The sequence below is a fragment of the Solenopsis invicta genome, chromosome 4, assembly GCF_016802725.1.
Source record: "Solenopsis invicta isolate M01_SB chromosome 4, UNIL_Sinv_3.0, whole genome shotgun sequence".
Taxonomy (NCBI): domain Eukaryota; kingdom Metazoa; phylum Arthropoda; class Insecta; order Hymenoptera; family Formicidae; genus Solenopsis; species Solenopsis invicta.
Genome location: NC_052667.1, coordinates 10,647,918 through 10,673,467, shown reverse-complemented (window position 1 = coordinate 10,673,467; position 25,550 = coordinate 10,647,918). Strand labels below are relative to the sequence as shown.

Below are 25,550 nucleotides of genomic sequence, written 5' to 3'. Positions count from 1 at the left end.
CCGCTAACAACCTTGCGTATTTAAAATTTGACAATTTGAGTATCAAAAGAATTTTCCATTAAGCAAGGTTTACTGTGTATAGAATAATTACTAGAATTATATTTATGAATTTGTTATTGCGACAAATGTCGCAGTATTATATATTTTTCTCTTATAAATCTTAGGCATTTCTCGCGTGATGAGCATCAACACATTAATTCTGTGTAAATTAACTAATATAAAAACAAAGTATGCTCAGAGCAATGTTATTGTTATAAAAACGATGTAAAAGTTATCAATTACATAAATTGGACCTGATTCCTTCTTCGTAGGAATGTAAAAATTTCATTTACAAAATATACTGATTACCTATCATTTTTTTATATAATCAGCTGTTCGTATAAAGTAATATATAAAAGAGATTAAACACGACATGACCTTTGAATACCTTTTTACATACACAACAGAGACAGACATACAAAACAAAATTGCATATTATAAACCCATACAGTACAGAAAAATTACAGCAATATTGCAGAAATATTTAATCGCATGATAGTAACATTATAAAAATATTGCGAATTGTTGCTGCAATATTGCTGCAACATTGCAGCAATGGTCCACTTTTAAAAACATTGCAATATCACAACATTGCAGCAATATTACAACGTATTATTTCTTTTATAATTTGTTATATTATTTCAGTTTCAGTTACCATTAAGAGGATACTGTAGGAATTACTGACAGAATTACCGACATATCTTAATTTTCTTTGAATTGATTTTACAGAATTAAAAACTGTTTTATGCAATACACTTGAAGTATGTACAATAATAAATGCTGAGATACTCCAACTTGAGCTTTAAAACAAAAAAAAAAGTTAAAAAATCAACGTATATAATTGAACATATCGTATATAATTAAATTTTTTGTTAAAAAAAACAGAATTTTAGTACATATTACTGTGTATAAAACATGTAAAAGGGTTTCGATTTTGTAAAGTCAATTTGAAGAAAATTCAAACTTGTAATATTAATCATTCCGTTACGTCAGCATCCTCTTAAATATTTCTGAATTAATTTTTAAAGAAAAGATGTAAATATTTTACTGTTAAACTACATCACATTTACTTTCACCTTCAAACACAATTTTAGAGATTTGCCTTTTAATCCTTTGTGGCACTTGTTTCTAGTAAATATAATTTTGTGAAACTTTTGTTATCTGGGGATTTTTAGGGGTCGCTGAGTATGAATCCGGTGTCAAAAATACAAAATTAAAAATGGATCCATAGGACAGACGGAATTTTCAAAATCAATCGAATTAGCTTGAAACTTGAAAAATTACGTTTGCCATATTGGTCCGTTATATTACATCTGGCATTTCGAATTTTGTATTTTTGATATCGGATTCATAATCAGACCTCAAAAACACCTGAATAATAAATTTCAAGTAAATCCAGTGGATTTTGATAACCTTTGTCCGTCATATTAGAGCCACTATTTTGAATTGTTAACATCAGATTCGTACTCAGCGACCTCAAAAACTCTTAGATAGTGATTCTAAAGTATAAGTTTTTATGTAAAATTTGATGCAAACAAATTAATCTTTAAAAACGACAATTTTTCAATATATATTTATTAATAACAAACTATTTATTTAAAATATAATTCTAAAACCTAATTTATTAGTTAGAAAAAACCCTTAGCAATCCAACAATACAAAACATGCTAAAGAAATACGTGAAAAAATTGATTCATTGATAAAATAAGCTTAGATGGTAGCTCCCAGAACTACAGCGTAACGTAAAGAGTTTAAGGGGATGCTGAAGTAACACTTGAACTCACTTGATGGCGGTATTAGATTCTCTCTTTTTTTTTTTTTTGCAAAAGTCGAGTGTCACACGGTTGCACGCGGGGCGAAGGATAACGGAAGTAGCGCAAAGACTAAGCGAGTGGGTTACTGCTCTTTGTTCAACGCACTCATAAGTATATCATCTATCCTTGTTCTTTGACTTTAGCGCTATCTAATGTAAGATCTGTCACCTACTGTGTCGCACAATAACTACTCCATTTACGATTGTTCAGCTTCGTAGCATACACAAATTTTCAGGCACGCAAATCTTTCATATTATACTTCTAAGTCAAATTTCGGAAACTTTACGTTGTTTTTATGTGTAATTTGCATCTCGCAGTAATCTCATTTTGTAGGAAGACTGTCAAATATTTGTATAAAACTTGCTTTATATAAGCTTTCGTATCAAAAACTCTAGATGTCATATTGAACTAAGATAAAAGATATAAAATTAACGTTCTCGACATGAAGTCGACCACTATGAGGTACATTAATGCCCATACTTTAACTGAAGATTTTTAAATCTGTAATTAGATGTAAATGCAATTAGAAAAATAGCATGCGTAAAAATTAATCGCTTTTAATCAGTAAAAAATGACATCTTCAGCATCCTCTCAAGAAATCATTTTATTAAAAATTTCATATTATGCGTTTTTTATTCTCTCTTGTGTCGATTTCAATTAAAAGAAATAAAATACCGCCGTATTTCTCTAAGTACCGCCTTCTTCCTTGCGGTACTTGCGGGTGAAACATTATTTTTAAAACAATATTTTTCAAACGCTATTGCAACATTGCTGAAATAATACTGCAAAAAATCTTTGTAACATTGCAATGCAATATGTAAATGTTGCTGCAAGCTTCTGAGCTGCTTGGGAATTTACTTATTAGCAAACTTACTTCGCTTTATTGAACTTTCGTTTGTTAAAAATAACAAATATTTTATGTAACGGAATTGGAATGGCTAGTAGTATAACTGCAACGATATTCGGAGAAATGTATACAACAAATAGAATAATATAGAACAATACATATAGAAACATCTTGATTTTATTATAGCGAACTCAATTGGACTGCACTAGTGTACTGGTGTACATTAAAGCCATTGTACACAAATCTAATTAAGTGTAAAAATAAAATACAAATATTTCGAATAATAAAATACATATTTTACAAAACAGCATAATAAAATATATTGAGGATTTCACGTTTATATACTGAGGAGTATATTTAAATATATTGAAAATTTAATCCGTTTATATATTTACATTAAATACACATTTTCAATTACTTTAATTTAAATTAAACACATATCATTGACTGTGTACAACGGCTTTAATATACATCAGTATGCATTAGTGCGTCCAATCGAATTCGCTATTAAATTGATGCAAAAATAATATTAGATTTTTACTGTTTTAAATTTTGACCCTTTATTCTACAATAAAGTTATGTTCAATTGATGCATCATTTTCAAACGCAGATACTGCTTTATTCATTGTGCTAGTAATTTTGGTCTTGGTTTTAACTTCGTGATCAATTATTATTTTTATTAAAAATAAAAACAAGTAATTCCAAGCAATTTTTTTGTAAGAGTCGAAAATTCAAATTAGGCTCTAAAATATTAGAAGAATCGAAAAATTAATACATTTGGCCAGGGCACTGCAAACGAACAGATAGTACAATAATTTAAAAAATTTTGTAACAAAGATGAAAACCTTGAAGATGAATAAGATCGGGACCTGCAGCTATTGACAACGACCAGTTGAAGGTAATAATTAAATCCATTAAAAATCACTCAAAAAATTGCACAGGAACTAAGTTAATCAATCGATTATTCATCATTTGGATCAACTTGATCGAAGTTGAATGTTAAAAGTTGACATTATTTTTGCATCGACCTAATAAATATAATTAAGCTGACTAATCGTCGACGTCATTACACACAATCTTTGGATACAATTAATGTGCGCAAAATAAAAGATACTATGACATTTGTTGCCAGAAACACACGCGATTTGATAATAATTTTATATCATATATTTCACTTTCTTCAGAATTTTTGCTAATTACAATGGTTCAGTCCAAATTGTCAGATTTTACAACTGACATCCATTTGCAATTGTAAAATAACAAGATATAAACAAATATGCATGCGTGTAAATAAATACAATATCAAATTTGTAATGCTAAATTAAATGTTTCATACAAATTGCCGTTCCAATCTAGCAAGTAATATGGAAAGTCATGAACAAATATACAAAAAAATCTCAATACTACTGCTAGGAAAAGTGATTATTCAATTCTCCCTTCTTTCAAGAAAAATTTTTTTTTAATAATAGTCTTAAAATATTCATCACAAATTTCAGAAAAACTCGTTATCATTTACACGGAAAAATAATTTATATCTTTTCAAAGAATATTATAAAATTTCATCGAGAAACCAAAATCAAAGTAGTAAGCCAAAATTTTGTTTTAACTTAATGTTTTTTTAAAAAATTAGAAAATAAATACAAGGTTCAAGGCTCCTAAAGAATAACAATTCAAATGAGACAAGAAGAGCTTCAGAGCCGTGCAGGGTGTTGTGTGCCAATACAAAATAAATATCAATGTAAATAAAATAACCATTTCAACTATTTAATAACTAGTCATCTTCAGTACAATGTTTGAATCTATAAAATTGAAACAATCAAATAGCAAATCATATCACAAACTTAACGCAACATTAATCAATAAATTAAGATCTTACCGGATATATCAGAGATATCAGTTTACGCAAACGTACCACATTGAAACGTGCTTAACAAAAAGTGTCGAAAAACGTCTTAGTTCGAGATGTATCCTCGAGGAAGCAAATAGGTATGATCTATACTATTCCTTTCATGTTAAAATTGTAAATGTATTCCATTTTAGAATTTTATTATTAGACTTGTACAGCTTTTAATTTATTATTTTTTGTTGTTATATTTTGACTTTACATTAGTTTTTTCCTTCTTAAAATTTTATTATCTTGACTTGTACAGCTCTCTATCTATTATATTTATTATTATTTTTATCTGTATTTATTTTTTACATTCTGGCGTTAAATATTGTTGTCTTTTTTCTCTTTTTTTTGTACGGGCTTACTTAAATTCATGTTCCGGAAACGATGTCCCTTCGCTCGTTCCTCGAGGATACATCGAACTAAGATGCTTTTCGACACTTTTTGTTAAGCACGTTTCAATGTGGTACGTTTACGTAAACTGATATCTCTGATATATCCGGTAAGATCTTAATTTATTGATTAATGTTGCGTTAAGTTTGTGATATGATTTGCTATTTGATTGTTTCGATTTTATAGATTCAAACATTGTACTGAAGATGACTAGTTATTAAATAGTCGAAACGTTTACTTTATTTACATTGGTATTTATTTTGTATTAGCGCACAATACCCTGCACGGCTCTGAACCTCTTATCTCATTTGAATTGTTAATGTTTTTTATTGAAGTATTAAATTATTAAGATTTAGAACAAATTTTAAATACATTTGATACTTATGATAAACTTGTGATAGATTTGCGGGACTTATGAAATACTTGAAACAAGTAATGTTTGTTTAAATAATTTGAAGTATTTTTCTGAATTAATGTGTAGAATTAATTCGCACAATACGAAAAACATAATACTAATTAGTTTATTTAAATTTCCTGCCGCGAAAATATATAATAATCAATAAAGGCTCAGTCATCAAATATACAGAACAGACAAATAAAATTTGTTGCACTTGCGACACGTGATATAATTGCATTAAAATTTAAAACAGTTGCAATTGTATTTTTTTAAAATTTATATTTTATATAATATTTAATTTAAGAAGCATACAAACTCTATTCAACATTAGATACATGATATACACAAAATTAGATACATAAAAAATAATTTAGAAATTAATCAATATTGGAATTTTTGTATAAAGAAAGGAAACAGTTTCAGTTTGACAATAAAAACAGTCTGGAATTAATTTATAAAATATGATACAAGAATTTAAATATTATTGTATAGAATATTTCTTTTCCTCGAAAGAAGAAATGAGTGATCATTTTCTTCCTGCAGCAATTTGAATACAAACTAGTTAACTTTATTTGGTTTATATAGCTAGTATTGAATTTAGTATTTGGTGTTCTTGCCGTTTAATTGTTTGAGTATCAAAAACAATGGTGCAAAAATTTAGACAAAAAAAGTACCAAATCTTAAGTAAAAAATATGTTACTTGTAAATTTGCAAATTATGGCTTAACACAACAACCAATAACAATCTTATATCATTTTAAATCATGGAAGAAAAAACATCGAATTATATATATCTATATAAATATTGGAATCCTTTTTTTAACAAGGGGAAAATACCCTTGATGAACTACCCCTTCCGTGCCCAGGGATGGTGCGAGACTTAGGAAGGAACCAGACCTTTCCAGGCCTACTCAGGGAGGAGTCCAGCCCCCTTCCCCACTACTCGCTAAAAACCACCTTGGAAGACCCTAAGTTCTATTATGAAGACCACCCCGGAATCGCTGGGGAGCATTTCTTCAGGATGTGATAAACATGGGAATTTAAATGGAATTATTTGTAACTGATCCTTTCTTTTTATACAAATATGTCGATCCATGTGGTAGAAATTATTGACAGTATACAAATAATTATATATAATAGAGTTTGCATATGTAATAATGTTGCAATTTTTCGATATTCATCAAAAATATACACAATGAAAACCTACACAGCACAGAATATAACATTTCAGCAATATTGCAGTAACGTCGCGATAGTAATACTGCAGCAACATTTCATCACTATTACAACATTTTATCAATATTGCAATAATATTTCAGCAATATTGTAATATTCTCACAATATTGCAGCAACGTTGCTACATTTCAAAAATACCGCAACAGCAATATTGCAGAAATGTTGAAAAGTTGCTGCAACATCGCTGGAATGTTATGAGCTGTATGAAAATATAGACATGATAAAAAATTATACATGTATATATAATAAACGCACGTGGGTACGCGCGCGCGCACACACATACGCACGCACACACGCGCGCGCGCGCGTACACACACACACACGCGCGCGCGCGCGCGCGCATACATACTTACACAATGTACATAAAGTCAATTATTTTTCAATATCTCTTTACATCAGGCAGTTTTTTTGTTTAACTACAAATGTATCTATATATAAAGGTAAATATTCAAAAGTCATACATCCATATACATATATTGTCTTATCGAAATGCGTTCCGACCTTTTTTAGTGTATTGCAATATTCCTCGAAAACTACAGATTAGATCAATAATATATTAAATGTTGAATTTCTGACCGCGTACCTTTGTTTCACTAGCTGCTTTTTATCTTAGTTAATTATTCTCCTCCGCTTCTACATTATTGAAGCATGAGAGACTCTAAGTTCCGGTGCAGAATAGTGTCTTTTACAGCATTAAAGACGACCTTGATATTTTCCGTATCCACCGCGGTGGTGAAATGGTGAAACAACGGCTTCCTCGGATCCCTCTTAACCGAAACAAACATGTCGAGGATAAAATTTTGCACGTCCTTCATGGAATGTGGATCACCCGTGAATTGTGGAAAATACAAACGAACATTTGTATCCTGTGATCTCACTTTCTTGTCTAGCAAATCCGTTTTGTTTAGAAACAAAATTATTGAGACACCACAGAATATCATGTTGTTTATGATTGTATCAAATATATTTTTTGATTCCTCCAATCTGTTAGTCCTCCTACAAGATTGATTGATAAAAGCAAAAGCATTATTATTTCTTTTACACATTTTAAAACAAATTGAAAAAATAACATACCTATCTTCCAATAAAACCTGGTCAAATTCCGATGACGATACAAGAAAAAGTATAGATGTCACGCAATCGAAGCACTGATACCATTTTTGCCTCTGAGACCTTTGGCCGCCAACGTCAACGAAGAGGAATGGGATATTATTGATCGGTATTACAAATTCCGAAATTCCTTTTGTCGCTTTTCTACAGTGTAAGATGTCTTGATGTGTAGGTGTGTAGTCCTAAAAAATATTTCTTTTGTACATTTTATAGATAATAATTTGTTTTTTTTTCCACACCTTAGAACTTTCCGTACAGTTTATCTTTTCCCCTTTTCTCTCCAGTATGAAAAGAAAAAGTGAAAAAATAAACCATGCAAAAAGTTCAGTATTGGGGTATGGATAAAGAATAAGCCTAATAAGCAATTAAAAGTAGGGTCACTACGCATCAATCGCTGAATAATTACTAATAAATGATTATTTAAGAAAAATATTAAAATAAAAAGGCATTAAAATAATAAATTGCAAATTAATTGATGTTTTTTTACATTTAATTTTTGTATAGATTTAATAGAAATGTTTTATTTAAAAATGTATATCAAGCAATTTTTATTTGTCCATCGACTAGTATAGTAATCTTAATACTAATAACAGTGTAATATTTTTTTCTATACTTTTCAAAATCATTGTGGTAATTATTGAGAAAAAGTTACACTTTATCAATTTTCACATACACTATTGTTCAGAAATTTCAGAACGTTGAAAATTTTTTTGCATCTCACAAAAAATATAAAAAACGACCCTTAAAGATTTTTGAAAAAAATTATGCAAATCAATTATTATAACATTTTTTTTTTTCTACATTTTTCGTAAATGTTTTATAGTTAAAAAACATTTTATAAAAAAAATAAGTTTTTGCACAAAAAATTCGATATCATTACAAGAAATTGTCACATTAGTTAAAAAAAAATGCATTTTTAAAACTTAAAAAGCTTTTAAAATAATTTTTATTAACTTTTGTCCGTTAATAAAACTTTTTGCAATAATTATTAAAAATTATATGAAATTGTTATATAATTATAAATTGTTAAAAGTATTACCACTCTCGCAATCCTGTCGAGATTATCCAAGAAATATTGGACAGAATCACTCTGAAAACATCAAAAAACCTATATAAATATAGCACTTAAGGAAACATGAAAATAATAAATAATTATGCAAATATGTATAGATATATTATATGTATGTACATAAAATTATAAAAATTATAAAGTCCAACCAAATATTCAGTTTCGACCAATTTCGGCTAAAAATTTAAGATTTAGACAAGTTAAAATCTGGCCGAATATTCGGTTTCGGTTTCACCGAAACTAAAAAAGAAAAAAGTGGTCAAACTTTAATTATATGTATACATCAATTTCAATATTAAGATTTACACACGCGCACGCGCACGCGCGCAGGGTGTCCCAGAGCGATGTATACAGATTATTACGATGAGGTAAAAGGGATCGAGACAAATCAAAAAGTCTGATACCATTTTGCGATATTTGCAATAACTTTCGAGTAATAAAATATTAAAGTCAGCCAAATAAGAGCGCGCAAAAAGACAAGCGATCGCTCGCATGAGCCGTAGGACTCCCCACTGTGGCCGCACTTTCCGAGTTATGACGCTTGAAAATTACAGTATACCGTAGCTTTCAAGCCTCACAACTCGGAAAGTACTCAACGAAAATAAACTTGATGTACGTAAAATATAAGTAATAAGAATACGAAAATCTACAGGTTTATAAAATTATTACACCAAATATTATAATCAGATATCAACATGTTACACATCAATCGCCAAAACGAGAGTCGGAAGTTAGCCACACCGCAGGGGCAAAACTGAAATAGTATTAGTCGCCCGCGAAACTTTAAACTGACATAACTTCTATAATTTGTAAAATAATTTTGATAAATCATACATCATTGTAATCATTAAAAAAAAAACACTACAACTTTTATCATATAAAAATATTCACTTTACCATGCAAAAGTTGTGCATGTCTCTTCGTTCTTCAACATATAGATAATTTCTTTAAGTAACCATTGCTCACAATAAAGTTTAAACCATTTAATTTGATATTATATTTATTGGGTCTATCTCTGCTAATTTACGAAATAAAAGGGGGTGGCCACTTATATTGGGACACCCTGTGTGTGTGTGCGCGCGCGCACGCGCATATACAATATATATATATATATATATATATATATACATATATACATCAAGCAAATTTCAAAAACTGCTTACGTGAATATAATTAATCTCAGCTCCCATCCACAATAAATAATATGTCTCTTGTATAAACAAGGTTATATATTATGCACTTTGTTCAGCCGAATTCGTTTGTCTTGTACAAAAACACGTTGAATAAGTGTAATATTAATAAATATATGCAGTTAAAAATATATATTTTGCATTAACTAGAGTCAATATTATATTATACTCCTACGAGTGCTACGTATAAAATTTTTCAAGAGTCATAAGATATGATTGACAAAGCGCATATGAATATGATAATGAAACATAGTTAATTAGATCGCATACATCTTATTAAATCTATTTTTATCTTTCTATCTTCCTCCAATCCATATTATACCTTTCCCAGCAAAAATGTGGTTCGCTTTCTCAGGTCTACCTCTAAGTCATACTTTTTTAACTCTAGCGTAATGCAAATGTATATTTTGAATAAATTGACGTTTAAAACAAGTGTCAAATGATTGAATAAAAATATAAAAATATGTGTAATTTTACAAGTTAAGTCTCAGAGGCCTCTATGCTGCGTATTCTCTTTGGTTTTAGAAATTTGTAACTAGATTAATTAATAAGTATGATAAGTACATTTTAAATCCTGTTTATTAAAGTTAACAAAGTTAAGTCTAGCTCTTACAATATATATTGAGTTCACTAAATTAGTTAAAATAATACATGATATTAAATATGCTCGCTGTGTTACAAAATAAATGTTAATTGTAAATAAATAATATGTGTTAATCTTGCTGTTACTTAATATTCAATAATATTTCTAAGCGTCTTATAAAAGCTATTTTCTCTTATAAAAAATAATTTATTTTGTAACATAGCGAGCATATTTAATATCATGTATTATTTTAACTAGTTTTCAGTAAACTCTATATACATTGTAAAAGTTACACTTACTTTATTAACTTTTTTAATAAACAGGATTCAAAATATACTTACCTTACTTATTAATTAATCCAGTTACAAATTTCTGAAACCAGAAAGTACACATAACATTGAGGCCTCTGAGACTCAACTTGTAAAATTACATGTACACCAGGCATTGGAATCATTTTTATATCTTTATTCAATTATTTGACATTTGTTTCAAACGCCAAGTTATTAAAAATATACATTTACATTAACGCTAGAATTAAAAAAGTATGACTTAGAGTCAGAACTGAGAAAGCAAACCACATTTTTGCTGGGAAAGGTAAAAATATGCATTAGAGAAAAATAGAAAGATAAAAATAGATTTAATAAGGTGCATCCGATCTAATTAACCTCGTTTCATTATCATATTCATGTGCATATTGTAAATCATATTTTATGACACTTGAAAAATTTTATACATAGCACTCGTAGAAGTATAATATAATATTGACTCTAGTTAATGCAAAATATATATTTTTAACTGCACATATTCATTAATAATAGGCTTATTTAACGCATTTTTGCACCACGCAAACGAATTCGGCAGAAAAATGTGTCGTTTGTCCCACGAACCGAGATATTATTGACAATTCAGGTTACAGGTTAGGAAACCTGTCATACGCGCAATCATGATCGCGGTCACGTGATGCACATCACATGGTCGCATAAATGCTGATACTGCTGATAGTGTATAGTAGCGAGCGCCACACTGTGTCGAAAATGTGAAAAGGAGAATTCCTGAGGACGACAACCAAGAAGACGTATCTTACAGAAAAATGTAGAGATTAGAATTTGCATTGCGATATTTCCGCTCGTAGGGCACGGAGAGAAAAAATAAAAACACTTTTGTTATGCAATTCGTTCCTAAGCTATCGATTGAGACTACTCAGAACTTGATCGGTTCAGCCGTTGCTGAGATCTGATAATCTCGTTATGCTTGAACTCGCTGACTCGTGTAAGAGGCTCGGTCTCTCTCGCTTCGTTCGTTCAGAGATTCAGAGATGAGAAAAAGTTTTCTTTTAAAAAACAAGCGCGAGTGCGCCTCTTAATATGATTATGACATGTATAATGCACTTACTAATTTATATTTAAATGATTTAATCAATAAAGCATTTCAATATCATCGTAATTACTTTAATGTAATAACAAGTTTACAAAAGTGCAAAAGCACCCACTGTCATTGTACCGTCACTGAGCGCGCAATCTTTAGATTACCAGATTCGCCTACTGTAAATGCTTCTCATTTGACAGGTATTATAGTCTCGACATTTTCGTATTAGGATTTTCGACTCAGAACATTCCAAAGAATTTGCTTATAAAAACATTTCTGCAAATTCTGGGACATCCTGTATATTGTATACATATACATATACATATACATATACATATACATATACATATACATATACGCACGCACGCACGCACGCACGCACGCATGCACGCATGATGGATACTCCTGCCATGGATTCTAAGGACTGTTAACCAATAGAAACGGTAGTACTAACGATCATGCGACGCGAGTGACCAAATACCGAATCCATTTTTTACGACAAAATTCGAATCCACTTCTGCTACCAAAAGTTCGGTCTCCTTATCGTACTTCATGAGAATAAAGAAGTAAATCATCTCGTATGGTAACACGTGGATACAACCATTATCGAACAACCTATATACAGTTACAGTATCTACGAGCGTTTTGATCTCTACCTTCTGTTTTCCCTAGCGAAATATTCAACAATCACTAATTTCTTTTCGTCAAGAAAAAATAATCAAAAAAACAATTTTATCGGAAAAAGAAATAAAAATTTAAATTTATAAGTAAAACTATGACCAATAGTCTCATAAAAATCCGATTTTTAAGAGTAAAAAATAATATTGTAGAAAATTCCAAGTTTTTCCTTACAAAGACTCTTCTATATAAAAGACACGTTGTCTCTATAAAAGTAATATAAATATTACCAATTGAAATTCTCTTCGCCTATCGAACGCTCTTCTGATCGATGCATCCTTCCACAAGCTTTGCAATGCTGGCACATAATGTAGAAATAATCTAGTATCCAGTACCATGGTGTTCTCGAACTTGAGTAATTGAAAGCCAATGTCATAATTTTTAGGATTCTCCCAGGGAATATTTAACTTATCCCGTGCATCCACAAGAACTTTCATACCCTTTATTATATTCTGATAGATCACATGTTGGTATTCCTTAATTAGCTCAGGCTGAAAAAGAAAACATAATAAGTAATATTAAATTTAAATCTCTAAAATTGACTTTTTATGGAAAAGACGATAGCATTTTTATATTCTTATGACAAACTTTATGTAATAACATTAAAAGAATTCATAATTGAATGTTAAGATAAATATAGCTCAATTTTTATAATTATTGCTATAATATTAGTAATAATATAAAAATTAAAAAATTGTTATCCCAGTAAATATTTTTCTCAGATTTTTTCATATAATTTTTCAGAATTTCTGTATAATTTTATACTTTCTCACAAGAGATGTCACGGGTGTCCGAAGCTGATTTGATTCTCCTTGAAATACGTTGTTAACCCCCCAAATCTAACCCCCAAAATCTAAGAGACAATTATTTTCTTATACGTGCGAAATCATATATAAATCGATAAATAATAGCGTTTTTCACTGGGAAAACTAGTGCGCACTGAGTGTGCACTCGCCGCTGGCAATTGGACGTTTCGGTTTCGTGCGATGACGGTACCAATGGAAACGTCCAATTACCTGCAGCAAGTGCACACTCAGTACGCACTAGTTTTCTCAGTGAAAAACGTTATAAAAAAATTGTGGCGATTGATATATCCAGCATTACAGATTACACAGTCCAACAAAAAAACTGCGGCGAGGAAAACCAATATTTTTTAGTAAATTCAAGATCGCTGAATCCAAATCCACCAGCGAAAAATGTCCACCATGTCAGATTTTTGAAAAAATTGGCCAAATAATATAGGCCAAAAACAGCGTTTTTTGACATATTTACCAGTTTTTTGTGGCCAAACTAAATTTTATTTCTCAATTTCATCAACGCCACGATAAAGTGCTATTCTTTACCTTTAAAATGCTTTTTTGGTTTTTACTTTGGTTTACGATTTTTTTTCACCGAGTTACAGACGTTTTTCAAAATGTAAAATAAATCCAAACTTTTATGCTTATTCATTATCAATTTACCATGTTGAGTCCGCCATTTTGATTTCTGAAATTATAGGTTCAGAATTGTAATCAGCGACTTCAAAACCCCTGAGTTCATCCAAACCGAGTCACTTTTAATTTCGGTCCACCATTTTGAATTTCAAAATTATGAGTTTTTCAGATTCAGTATCATTCAGCAACCCCAAAAACCCTACAATCCCATTTTCATACAAATCCATTTTCTTTCCCGTTTCAATCCGTCAAATTGGATTCATTTTGTTAAACAAAAATTTTTTTCTTTATAACTTTAAAGTACTCTTCAAACTGTACAACTTTTGTTAAAAAATTTTTTTCTGTCTTATACTTTCGAAGATATTTGCCCTAAAAGAGAAATACTGTTTTTTTTTTCAAAGGACTGTTTTATCTCCCAAACATGAAATTCTGCATATATAAAAAAATGTGTCTCTTAGATTTTCGTGTTTAACAACATATTTCAAGAATAATCAAATCGGCGCCGGATATCGTGACATGTTCCTTGTCAGATTTTTTATGAATTGGAACATTTTTCAGAAATACTCAAAAAATTTAGATCTTTTCTCAAAATTTTTTATGCTTGTTAATTATAAAATATCCTTAGATTTCTATGATTTTTTCTATAAATTTCTGATGAAATATGATAAAATCTAAAAAAGTTAAAAATATTTTAAAAAAAATGAGATAAGAAATCTCGGAATATTTCAAAATTCGGATGTATGAACAATTCTAAGAGAAGATGTAAACTTCTGGGATCTGTAAAGTTGGCACGACATTCTATTAATATAAAAAATATATATAAAATTCCAGTAGCTTTTTCATAGTTCCGAAGTTTCTTATAAAAATAACCAAAAATTCTACATCTTTTATCCTAAAATAACAAAAATGAAAAAATAGCGTGTTAACTTCGCGAATTTAAGCACAATACCTCTTCTAAGGTACACGAAAACATTAAATATTAGTACATTTGACAAGAATGCCAATTAATACTATCAGAGTTCTATCGCTGATTACAATTAAGAAAAAAAATTTATACAATTAACATTTTTTTACAATAAAATATTAAACGTACCACGACAAAAGTGGTGGTACTTGGACAAAGTGTCGTGCTGGCAAAAGAGAAATTGGGCTCGAAAACTATTATTCTAAACAGTAAATGGAAAATTCAGATAAAGTCTTACTGTTTGTCAAAGTGTACTAGTTCGCATATTAAAAAATTATTTTAAAAAATGCAATCGCCAGAACTATTTTAAAAAATGATTGTACAGCATAGAACTTTGCCAGAATTAGCGAGAACTGTCGCTGGAACTACGATAAATGGTTAGCACGACACTTTTCGTCCAAGTGGCATGATAGGTTCAATATTTTATTTTTAAAAAAATGTTAATCGTATAAATTTTTTTTTAAATTGCAATCAGCGATAGAACTCTGATAATACTAATTGGAACTCCTGTCAAATGTACTAATATTTAATGTTTTTTTATACTTTAGAGGAGGTGTCGTGTTAGATTCGCGAAGTTAACACGGCATTTTTTCATTTTTTTCTTTTTAGGATAAAAAATGCAGAACTCTTCGTTATTTTTATAAAGAACTTCAGAATTATAAAGAGTGCTACTGAAACTTTATGTATTTTTTAAATATTAACAGAATGTCATGCAAAAAACGGCTAATTTACCCATTTTGTTACAAGTTTTTGTTGCACTGAATAAACGTGTTGCTACAGGTATTAATTCCCCAGTTCCTCTTAACCTACTTTTTATGACATATCTTTTAAGCATATATTTGAAACATAAAGCGCGTTTTTAAATAGTAAATTTAAAAGTAGGCTTTATTTAGTACAGAGCCTGATTCGGCTGAAAAACCCAACTATTTATAATCTTTAGCATAAAAAATTTTTCTTGTTTACATTTTATATAATTTTTCATCAGAATTTTTCAGAATTTCCATATAATTTTTATAGTATTTTTAGAAAAATTCTCAAATTTTTTTAACAAATTGAAATATTATTCAAAAATAATTAAAAAAAATCTTATTTTTCAAATTTTTTCAGAAAAATATGAATATTTTTCAAAATTTTTATAGATCAATAATATCTAAAACATAAAAGAAATATTTAGACCAATTTGAGTTACAGGTTCATGCAGTATAGTATTTATATATTGTAGTTTTGAAATACTTTATTTTTATTTCAAAGTCCAATTTTAGGAACTTTCAAATATCAGTTTATCGTTAAAATTTCGTTAAAATTAAAAAAATGCAGCATCTTTTATTTCTATCCAATCTAAGTATTTAAATAAAAGAAATAGAACTCTGTCGCGGCTATCAGCTGTGTCGCGGCCGTTCCCATTATAACAAACAAAGGACTTCATTCAGATCAATTATGAAAAAATATAAAAAAGTCTACATCTTTTCTAGAAATCTGCATAATGTGAATTCTGATATATTCTAAGAATTTCTCATTCTATAATTTCTAAAAAGACTTACAAAATCTAAAAAATATCAATACATATGTGAAAGAGTCTGCAGAGTTAACATCTTATTTAAAAAAAAAATTAGTTTTACAGTTTTGAATGTATCTTTAATAAGTTTCTCAATCTTAATTTATTGGGTATTTACATAAATTTGTTTGACAAGTAGTTTTCATTAAAAAAAAAAAGGTAAATAAACCAAAAATCATTTAAAAAATTAAAAAAAAATCAAATAAATTTATGTAACCATCCAACAATTAACTCTTTATCTTCTTCTAAATTTAAAAAATTTAACAAAAAGTAAAAGTTAATAGAAATGGATTTTAACTTACGGGCAACTTTTAAATCTTTATCATCTTAATTAACGATAATAGTTCAAACAAAGTAATTGTCTACAGTGAACTTTCTTCTAACTACATTTGTTAGTAAAATTAAGTACGATTAAAATGTTAAACAAAAATAAGAGAACCAATATCGATCTACAATGCATTCTTGGTGCTTAATAATGATTTTTGTGTGCATTTTTACAATCTCCTCGTGAATTTTTTACAATTTCCTGCACATTGCATATTTGTCGATCATGTTTATTAATATTAATTTACATTCATGAAACAGTCCTTAACCAAAGCTGGAATACGCAATAAAAATTAAATTGGCGAATAATGATGCTAGTAGAGGTATCTTAAAATACTCTGACAAATTTATTCACATAAAAAAATTCACATAAACATTATTAAACGTAAAAATCCGCTGTTGTATATTTACTCTCATATCTTATATTTGATATATAATTTATTGTTTCTAATCAATTTTTTTCATAATTTAATTAAATGCTAAATGATAAAGAATTACTTGTCAAATTAATTCAGATTATTTAATTTATGTCTATTTCTACCAGCATAAATAAACTTCAATCTCAGTTTTAGCTCTTATTTTAAAAAGTTAGAGTTAATTTACATTCATAAAAATAAATACTGGCAAAACCCAAACCCGACAATCGAGTTTAAATATTCCGCTAATTAATTTAGGCCAAATGATCGAGTATTCCGCATGAAACAACCCCATACAATAGAGGATCTTGTAGCTATTATACATCGCCGCAACAATCTTGCATATTGTGTATAAAATAAAATTTTTCATATTTTTAACGCATTTTTAAAACGTTTATAAGACAAGAATTTTATTGCACCTTTGAAAAGAAGCATTGATCTTTTCATCTATTTCTAAAATATCTTGAAGTTTGTTAGTTGTAATTTGCAATTTTTGTATTTTTTATTTTTTTATTTAATAGTCTATTTTTCGCATTTCTCTTTTTCTTTATCTCTAATTAAGCTTCTTTTGCTCTTTTAATGCTTCAAAACATTCTTGATAAAAATTCTTCATAATTATCATCTTTTTACTAATTGCAACTCTATTCTAAACCACCTGCAGTTGGACTGCATTATACACTTGTCTAAGTGTAATAATTAATCGATTATTTTCATTTTCTATTTCAATCTCCTTATTTATCTGAAAACCCTCTCTCAACAAATACATTTTATAGTGACTAAAAATCAATATTTTCTTCATAATTATCTGAAGCTTAGAAGTAGAATTATCATTAAGAACAACTCTCCAAAAATGATCAATTCTTTGGTTCTTTCTCTTGTATTTCTTACACAGTTTATTAAAACTTTTTTTTTTTTAATAAAAGAATTAAGTTGTTTTTCAATCATATCACTTTCCTCACCAAATAACTAATTATTTTTGAAACATAACTTTAGGGGTAAATCTAATCGTTTTAAACAGAGGAACTACAAGACCTTGCTAAGAAAGTAAAATCACAAAAACTTATCGCTTTACATAATGTGTATTTAAGATGAGATATTTTTAACAATTTTAAGGAAATATTCAACATTAACTTTCATTCAACTCTAAATTTAAAAATTTTTAATTGTCTTTCACTTTACATAGCTCAGCATGAACTGAATAACCTAATTTAATATGTTTATGTTTAATATGTTTATACCTATTAGAGGAATACAAAAAGAAGCCATTGATTTATTTGTATAAAATTTGTTTAAAATTCAAGAATCAAAATATCAGCAATATGAGAAAAAATGCTGATTTAGATTTTATCAATTTATTATTGATAGTATCAAGAATTATTTTGTAAGTAAAGATATTCATGTCTATTTTTTTATATTTTTCCATATTTTTACTTTTTTAAGTTACCAATGATATCAATATCTTTATTTATTTGTTATTTAGCCATTTAACAGCCTAAAATTTCGAAAGTAATAATGTTGATTCCTAATAGAAAGTATAATCTGCTCTGCACAAAACAGATTTTTTAAATAAATTATATGTAGCTCTTAAAAATTCAATAATTTTCACTCAGTTACTCTACAACTCATTTTAAAACTGTTATTCATAACATAGAATCCATATATATTCATAAATATCAAAACAGAATCATTTGAATTATTGTCGAATTAAAAATCTTTAAAAATTTTTAAATTTATATTAGGCTCATCCATGAAAACTTATAGTATTTGTTTACATTTAAAAATTTCAGTTTACTTTTAAATGCATGTAAAAGATTTTCTGTTATTAAATGACCAAGAAAAGCTGAATCAAAATATCTTACACAGATTCAAATAAGAAGGCCTATTCGGTCATAGCTAGATCTTAGTGCTTTATATATACGTGTGATTTTATATACTTTCTCAGACTCAACCAAACTGCGCTAAGATCTAGCTATGACCAAATAGGCCTTCTTATTTGAATTTGTATGTTAGGTACATGTATTGGTCGAATATCTCTCTAGTTTATCTTACACAGATTTTGTTTCATATTTTATTCTAGTAGCCAATTGCAATATCTGTTTATTGAGATTATGAGCTGTTGTTTAAACTTTCATAAAAAAAGTGACAAAGTATTCATCTTGAATAATATCTTTCAATAAAATATTATTAAAAAAAGATGTCAAATTATGAACAATCAAGTATGCAATTTTGAATCGTCTCAATTATAAAATGTATTGTTATGAAATTGTCTAAAAACATGTGTGGAAATATTTTTGCAAACAGCGGCGCATTTGTATGCACCTAATGAATTACGATGAGCAACAAAAAATTAAAAATAATAATAAATAAACCAAGGCTAATAAGAGTCTAAATTAGCTATTATAATTTTGCGCTCCTTCAACCACGTTTTAGATTTATTAGCCTTGTTTTATTTATTTTAGTTTCGAGTCTTTATTATTCTCAAGAAATATAAATTTTATCAGCACTTTCATCTGCATCAAAATTTTATAATTCTTAACGACAGTATCGGTATCGTTATACGCAGATATTGTATGTAATAAAAAAGCTGCGCAACGATAATGTAACGATAGCAACACTATTGTTAAGAGTTACAGAATCCCACTATTGGCAAGTTTAAGTCAGCAAAGCAAATAAGTTAATATATTTTTTTATTTCATGATTTTTCCAGGTTTTCCATATCGTTAACCGTGTGCAATGTTATCACAATTGTATTTATTATTGAATATCTTATTCCTATCTGAAAAAGTCCATGTTAGATAGTCGCACATCTCTCGAAATTTATTGATGCTTTCCCGTAATGCTGATTGGTTTTCCCGCTGTGCTTACTTCGCGTACTACTGTCATTGCGGGTATTTTGACAATTATATGTGTCAAGAGTTAATGTGTGTGTATCGAGTAAATTTGTAATTTGTAAATTACAAAAGCTGTATAGTGCGCGCCTGTTTTCCTAGTTAATAAAAAAAACTTTTTACAACTTTTTAAACAAGTTATTTATTAAATATTTATAATGCTCAAAAGATAGTTTGTGTTTTAATTATAAAATAAATAAAGCACAATTTTGCTAAAAATTTATGTTTCTAACAATAAATAAATTTATTAAAAGTTCATCCAAAAACATTATTTCACAATTAACAAAGGAAATTATTCTTGAAAAAGTGCAAATAATATTTTACATATAAAATAAAATTCCTAACAAAATCTAAACTTTTACTAATTTGACTTTACTCATTCATGTTATAGAACAAGAAATTGATTATAAATTTTTTTTTATTTTATCTAGTATTTAATTATAATTTTATAATCTAGACATCTTTATGATTTATATGTTTAATGATTTAATCTATATTACTCTAATGAGCTAAATCAAACTGCACACTGGTTGGCTATTTTTTTTTTTTTTAATATTTGTGTTGATATCACAAAACTATATATATATATATATATATATATATATATATATATATATATAATTTTAATTATGTTCATCCAATACTATTAATTAATTAATTAATTATTGCTGCTGATAAAGATTCTGTGTTAATTAAAATGTACAACTTTTTATGTACTTTTTGATCTATTTTACACTATTGTTGGATATGCAACTGCAATTAATAAATAGCATTTAATTATATTAAAAGAGGTTGTGAAAAGTGTTAATTTTGAGCCCCCAAGGCACTCCTAAATAGACCTTAAAAATCATTGTTTATTGAGTCCTCAAATAACAAAAAAAATATTCATTTGTCCGAAAAGTGGAAACATTAGCTTACAAGAATAGCTTAAATAAAGTAAAAAATAACATTACCACATATGTGATTAATAATTAAGAAATTATGATTTTAGTTAAAACTATGAATACATACTGCATGTAAAGATCGCAAACTACTTTAGTACTCTCCAGAAAGCACCATGTGAAGATATAGTCTGCCTAGCATCCCTTGGCAGAAATCGAGACCACACAATTCATTATTCCAGTGGTATTTTGTGACTTCTGCAATGTGTATGTGTGTTTGTATGTGCGAATGTACAGTCTGTTAAATAAGAGCATGGTCAGCCTTACTCACAACTGGTAAAAGTGTTGCTCTCAATTTGTTGTGAGCCGATAGAGAAAACCTATGTCTTCGATGCACTTTGAAGAAAGATTCAGTTGCTGTTGGTCTTAAAAAAAAAAAAAAAAAAAAAAAAAAAAAACAACCACCATAAGTGCCAAGTACACAACGTGACTGTGTTTTTATGCAACCATCCAAAAGATCCGAAAATGTTGCCATCAGCGATTGCTAACTATATGGGGAAGTCGAAACAATTCGTGCAAAAGTGGGTTCAGCGATATAAAGTCACAAAAATTGTCGATGATTTACCGGAACGTAGATCAATAGAAAAATTGAATAAAAAAGACGCAAATAATTGCAAACTTGTTTTCGGAATCCTAGCCTAATAGTGCGTCAAGGACAAGCAAAATTGAAGCAAAAAAGTTTGGATATATCATATCTAACTATTCAAACTCATATCCGTGCTCATAACATGAAATGCCGCAGTACAATAAAGGAAACTTCTGTTGAGTGAAAAACATGTGAAAAAGTGACTCGCTTGGGCGCACGAGCTAGAACATTAATCGAGATTTTAGAGACGTAATTTTTACTGACGAATGTTCTATATAAGCATATAGTAGCTTCAAACAAATTTGGAAACAATCTCAACAAGCATATATCTCAAGACATTTTCGGACCTTTTGAATGGCTGCACAGAAACACAGTCTTGTAGCGCGTCGCGTATTTGGCACTCATGACGCAACATTTTTTCAAAATACATTGAAGACAAAGGTTTCTTCTGTCGGCTCACAAAAAATTGAGAGCAATACTTTTAACAGTTGTGAATAAGGCTGACTATGCTCTTATTTAACAGACTATATAATATAAAAATAAGCAAATTTACACCTTGTTTCTATTTTCAAAATATGATAATGATAATGATTCTTCATTAAAGTAATTATCGAAGAATTGAGCAAGCATTGAAGTGTTCTTTTAAAATCAAACTTTAATAAAAAGTGTTGAGAACAACATTCAATAACACGTTGACCCATTTTGCATCTGTAAGTATGCCTAATAATAGCATCACTTCCATCTTTTGCTTTATCAACACATAAATATACAAAATAATTAAGATTACTTCTATGAAGAATCATTATCAGATTCTGAAAATGCAAACAAGGTGTGAATTTGCTTATTTTTATATTATACATTTGCACATACATGCATACACACCACAAAGAAGGTTTGAAGTCACAAAATAGAAGTAATAAACTATAGGATTCCAATTGCTGCCAAAAGATACTAGGTGGATTACCTTCATGTGGTAATGCATCCTGGGTAGTACTAAAGTAATCCGCGATTTTTACATACACTATGTATCCACAATTTTAGCTAAAATCAGTTTTTCAATTATCAACCAGACATGTGTTAATGTCATTTTTTACTATATCTAAGTTATCCTTGTAATGTTCCCACCACTTCTCAAAAAATTATTTTTTCTTGTTATTGTTATTTGAGAACTCAATGATTTTTCAAAGTCTATTTAGGAGTGCGTTGAAAACCAAAATAAACTTTTTTTAAACAGTCTTTTGCTTGTTGTTAGCCTTACTATTTCCTGCTGCTTTACACAATGAGCTGTTCATCTATTACTAGTAGATACTTTAATATACACAGTGTTCCCAGGTTAAACAGCCAAACTTAACTCAGCGAGAGTGTGGTGAGGTATGACATACTCCACCTGTTTTCATTGGTATATTTTTTATTTTTCATTGCAACATTTTAGCAATTTCGAGTAACTGGAGCTTAATATTATTTTCTTTTTATTGAAATTGTTTCTTATATTATCCTCTTTTATAATATATTGCAGTTATTTGACGTGATTCTAATGTAAACAAAATTTTACAGACACTATTGTGTTGGAGTATGTCACACCCCGCCACATACTCAAGGTAATTTTTATTCGCCATACTCCCGCCAGGTTAAAATATGAATTCAGGACCTCAAAACAAACAAAAATTTTCCTCTCGATGTATGCTCGCAAACACTTCATTCAAGAAATATTTATTTTTGAAGTTACAGAAGTGTAGGAATGAATTGAAATATTTTTTGATTTAACAGCATTAGATTTTTTATATGGGGTACTCTAAAGCAGAAAGTGTATGGAATGCCTGTTAATGACCTTCAACCATTAAAACAAAGAATTATGCAAGCATGAGAAGAAATTACGGATGCACAATGCCAATCAGTCACTCGTTCTATCATTAATCTATGCAATGCTTGTCTCTGAGCTGGAGGTCATCATATTGAACAAAACATTTAACGTAATAACTAATTTGTATTATTGTAAAGCAATAGAGGATATACCTTCTTTCAACCTTATTTTGACATTATTCATTCCTACCGTTCTGTAACTTCAAAAGTAAATATCTTTTAAACAAAGTACTTGCGAGCATACATTCAGAGGAAAATTTTGTGTTTTCAGGTCCTAAATTCATATTTTAAGTTTGGCTGTTTAACCCGAGAGCACTTTGTATACACATTATATAAAATCTAATTTTAAAGAAGTTTAATATGAATATAAATGTCTGTTTAGAAATAGGTCTTGTTCAGAAATTGACATGTTTATCTTACAGCAACATTGCAGTAACTTTTCGCAATGTTTTTATAATGTTAAAATAACATTTCTGTAATGTTTCTATGCTGTACGAGGATTGACTGCGCAAAAATTCGGAAATATTCAATACATGAGAAAGGAGGGGGAGGGGTGCAGGTGCCACCAATTGTAGGTAGATTCCGTTTCATCGTGATTCCGTGAGTGCGAGTCCCGGAGGAGACTCTCACCTCGAACTTGATCCCATGAATGATCCGCATCTGCTTGAGGAATGTCGACTTGCCGCTCTCGCCAGCGCCGAGCAGCAGCAGCTTCACCTGCCGGCGAAACGTCTGCCGGTCCTTCTCCAGCATCCGGTCGATCTCTTGACTCTTGTATCGCTGTTCGATCTCCTCCGGACTGAATTTGAAGCGCAGGCAACACGACCACGTTAAGGAGCTCGCCATCTTACCTCTCGCCTTGCCTCTCTCTCGCTCACGCTCTCTCTCATTCACTCTCGCTCTCCCACTTCCTCCGACCTTCTCCGTCGTCTTCGTCGCCACTTTTCTTCCTTCCTTGGATGCTTTTCTCCTTTGCTGTCGTCACAACGACAACAAATCACATCATATGTACAAATGTAACAATAGCCGAACACGCACACACGTACAGAAGTCACTATCTCTTCCCCACGAGAGAACAAATCTTCGATCGAAAATAACCGATTCAGAACCACATTTCTCAGACGAGGCGTAACCGGCCGGAATGCGCGAGATCACCATAAGCACCACGCCGTCGCCTGTCGCTATTACCAAGCGAATGTCACAGAGAGTCGATGCAATGATTATTTTTCCCAATCGATTCCAATTGAACTACATATATATTCGTACGTCCACCTTACTATGTACGTACACACGTTGTTACGAATATACGTGCAAAAGAACGTAAAATACCGATGGTATGGGGAGAGAAAGGTGTTTAGCGCGGTGATCACTGCTGCCGTTCGTCCAGCCGCGCTAAATTGGGTATAAATTAAATAATCACTGGGTAATCTATATCACCTTCTAACAGTCACGACAGACGATGTTTACGATGTCTCATGTGTCACGATTGTTCCTGATAACGTACGTTCTACTTGCTCGCTACACCGCCTTACGTATCTTTCTCTATCTTTCTTTCTTCCGCCCACTCGCTCTTCTTTCTCGCTTCGGAAAAGCGGCGAGTCAATCTTTCGATCGTATATGTCGTGTGACACACCTTTGCTTGCCGTGTGCGTTAACAATTACGATCCACAGTGAGATATGTCACGACAATGAACATTGTACCAATGCGATCGATGTGACGGAACTATTTCGCAATAATAAAACATGGTAACAGTGACAGAGGATCAACGAGAATGCGTGAAATGATGAATGTGAAATAAACGAAGACTTGCGCTTCCGTACCATCACACTATTAGCTTCACACCATTATCTGGCACCATTGAGTTCAATAATAAACTAAAACGAGCTATGGAGGAGTGGGGGTTTCTCAATTTCCAGAGAAGGGCACTCGTACAAAACAAATTAGGGCCTCTTTCACCAATCTCGGTTAAAGCTA

At 29.8% G+C, this 25,550-nt stretch overlaps 1 protein-coding gene across 2 annotated transcripts; it reads right to left on the bottom strand.

Annotated features, from left to right (window-relative positions):
- Positions 1-25,550, bottom strand: LOC105200292 (guanine nucleotide-binding protein subunit alpha homolog). Of its 2 annotated transcripts, none has more exons than XM_026138783.2 (5): positions 25,397-25,550; positions 12,839-13,099; positions 8,763-8,813; positions 7,688-7,905; positions 1-7,609 (listed from the first exon to the last, which is right to left on the bottom strand). In XM_026138783.2, exons 1-5 carry the CDS (start codon positions 25,397-25,399, stop codon positions 7,252-7,254), a joined length of 891 nt encoding a protein of 296 aa, XP_025994568.1. In that variant the 5' UTR covers positions 25,400-25,550; the 3' UTR covers positions 1-7,251. The 2 variants fall into 2 exon arrangements, with proteins under 2 accessions (XP_025994568.1, XP_025994567.1); XM_026138782.2 differs by having other exon boundaries at positions 24,206-25,540.

Coding starts and splice junctions, on each gene's coding strand:
- LOC105200292 (XM_026138782.2), bottom strand. CDS start 24,421: ATGGCGAGCTCCTTAACGTGGTCGTGTTGCCTGCGCTTCAAATTCAGT. Junction 13,100..24,205: donor TTCATGGGATCAAGTTCGAG/GTGAGAGTCTCC, acceptor TTTCTTTTTCAG/CCTGAGCTAATTAAGGAATA. Junction 7,610..7,687: donor CAGGTTTTATTGGAAGATAG/GTATGTTATTTT, acceptor TCAATCTTGTAG/GAGGACTAACAGATTGGAGG.